The sequence below is a fragment of the Hipposideros armiger genome, unplaced genomic scaffold, assembly GCF_001890085.2.
Source record: "Hipposideros armiger isolate ML-2016 unplaced genomic scaffold, ASM189008v1 scaffold_276, whole genome shotgun sequence".
Lineage (NCBI taxonomy): Eukaryota > Metazoa > Chordata > Mammalia > Chiroptera > Hipposideridae > Hipposideros > Hipposideros armiger.
In genome coordinates, this window is record NW_017731626.1 from 1,885,186 (window position 1) to 1,886,976 (window position 1,791).

The 1,791-nt window shown below is 36.4% G+C and overlaps 1 protein-coding gene across 1 annotated transcript in view; it reads left to right on the top strand.

The window, feature by feature from the left end:
- FAM81A (family with sequence similarity 81 member A) overlaps window positions 1-1,791 on the top strand; it is a 46,378-nt gene that overhangs the window by 33,190 nt on the left and 11,397 nt on the right. The window contains exon 4 of the mRNA XM_019657525.1: window positions 90-219. Within this exon, the coding sequence (XP_019513070.1) occupies window positions 90-219 (130 nt within the window). The remainder of the gene's footprint in view (window positions 1-89; window positions 220-1,791) is intronic.

Sequence of the window (1,791 nt, forward strand, 5' to 3'; positions counted from 1 at the left end):
GGGGGTCATGCATTTTATATTATATAAGGAAGCCTTAGTGCTTGTTTTTAAGCTTTAATGCGAATTAACTTTGTGATTTGCCTGGGCAGATGTGACGCCAGCATAGCCAGACTCTCCGCAGAACACAAAACGACCTATGAGGGGCTCCAACACTTGAACAAGGAACAGCAAGCTGCCAAACTTATCTTGGAAACGAAAATCAAAGATGCAGAGGGACAGGTATGAGCTAAGAATAACATGGTATGAACTGCTTCTTATAGGAGGAACAGCTAGGGCACCCAGCATAAGCCTCTCTTTTCTTTATTTCTTCCTTCCCCCTATGTCACTGGAGAGGTCCTTCATAAGTATGGCAACCAAACCACCAAGATTTTTCAATACAGTGTTAATTTCAAAGATTCTTTCCTCTCATTCCTAAAACAATAAATATATTCCAGAAATTCTAAATTATAACTCCAAAGCTGCTTCTTAACACAGATAAGTGATCAAGCAGTCTTTTACATGCCACTTGTCCCAGTTTTTGGTTCAGGAAATAGTTACTATATTCACTGGGATCCATTGTACAAAGTTAGCGGGTAGGCTGGCTAATGAATTCAGAGTATTTCACCTTGAAATTCCAGATTAATTTCATGAAGCAAACTTTTTGGCATTGCACATTTGTTTTTTGACCACTTAAAAGTTTTCCTTTGCCATAATGGGGTCTGTCTTTCTATGACTTTTCCCACAGTATCTGCCCTACTACTCACTATTGTTCATTTAAAGAGAAACTAGTCTAGTAAAATGGGACATCTGGTCAATTTATTGGATTAAAAATACTTGTGTCCTAACTGCATCCAATAAATATATAAATTTACTTCTGTAAAGAAATACAGATATTATAAAACCATGAAAAAAAAAGAGTAAAATGACAAATCCAATAATTTTTTCAAACAATGAGTAAGGATAGAATTATTACATTAGAAAATAGATGCTAAGGAAATATTTGGCCTCATGGTTGCCGAGCCACATAAAGTAGATATAGAAATCCATAAAAAGTGATATACATTTTCTTTGTTCTGGATCTGATAAATACTTGTTCCAAGAATCGTTAAGTAACATTGAACCATCATAATTTTTGCAGCAAATAAAGGCATTTCATATAGTACTAGTTTTATGTTAAATGTTAGTAAAAAGACAAGGGAAAAATAAGTAGGCAGTGGGAGAAATGAGTAGGAGGGATGTAGTTTACAAATTATATTTTCTGGTGACTCAACAATATGGAGATAAATCTGGGAACTTAATGGATTTTGTAAGTGATAAGTAGTTTATTCTCTGTGACTGGAAGCCACATTAATAGTAGAAATTCCACTGTAAAAATGGCTGTATTTTGTGCCAGCAGGTGGAAATAGTGTTCCTGGGCAGGAACTGGGCTAGCTCATCAGAGAGCTGTAAAGTTAAGTACTCAGCACATGATGAATATTTGGGCAGTGCAACTGGTCTTTATTTCTTTTTTAATTAGCTTTTTTTTAGTTTTTAAAAAATTTTTTTACTGCAAAACAGTGTTTTCCCAGGACCCATCAGCCAAGACCCATCAGCTCCAAGTGAAGTAGTTGTTTCAATTTAGTTGTGGAGGGCGCAACTCAGTGGCCCATGTGGGGATCGAACTGGCAACCTTGGTGTTATGAGCACTGCACTCTAACCATCTGAGCCAACAAGCCACCCCTGGTCTTGATTTTTGATGGATGTGTATGAAAGAAAATGGAAGGGGAAAGATTAGGTGAACTCCTAAATGAATGTATTAAATTAGAGCGAATC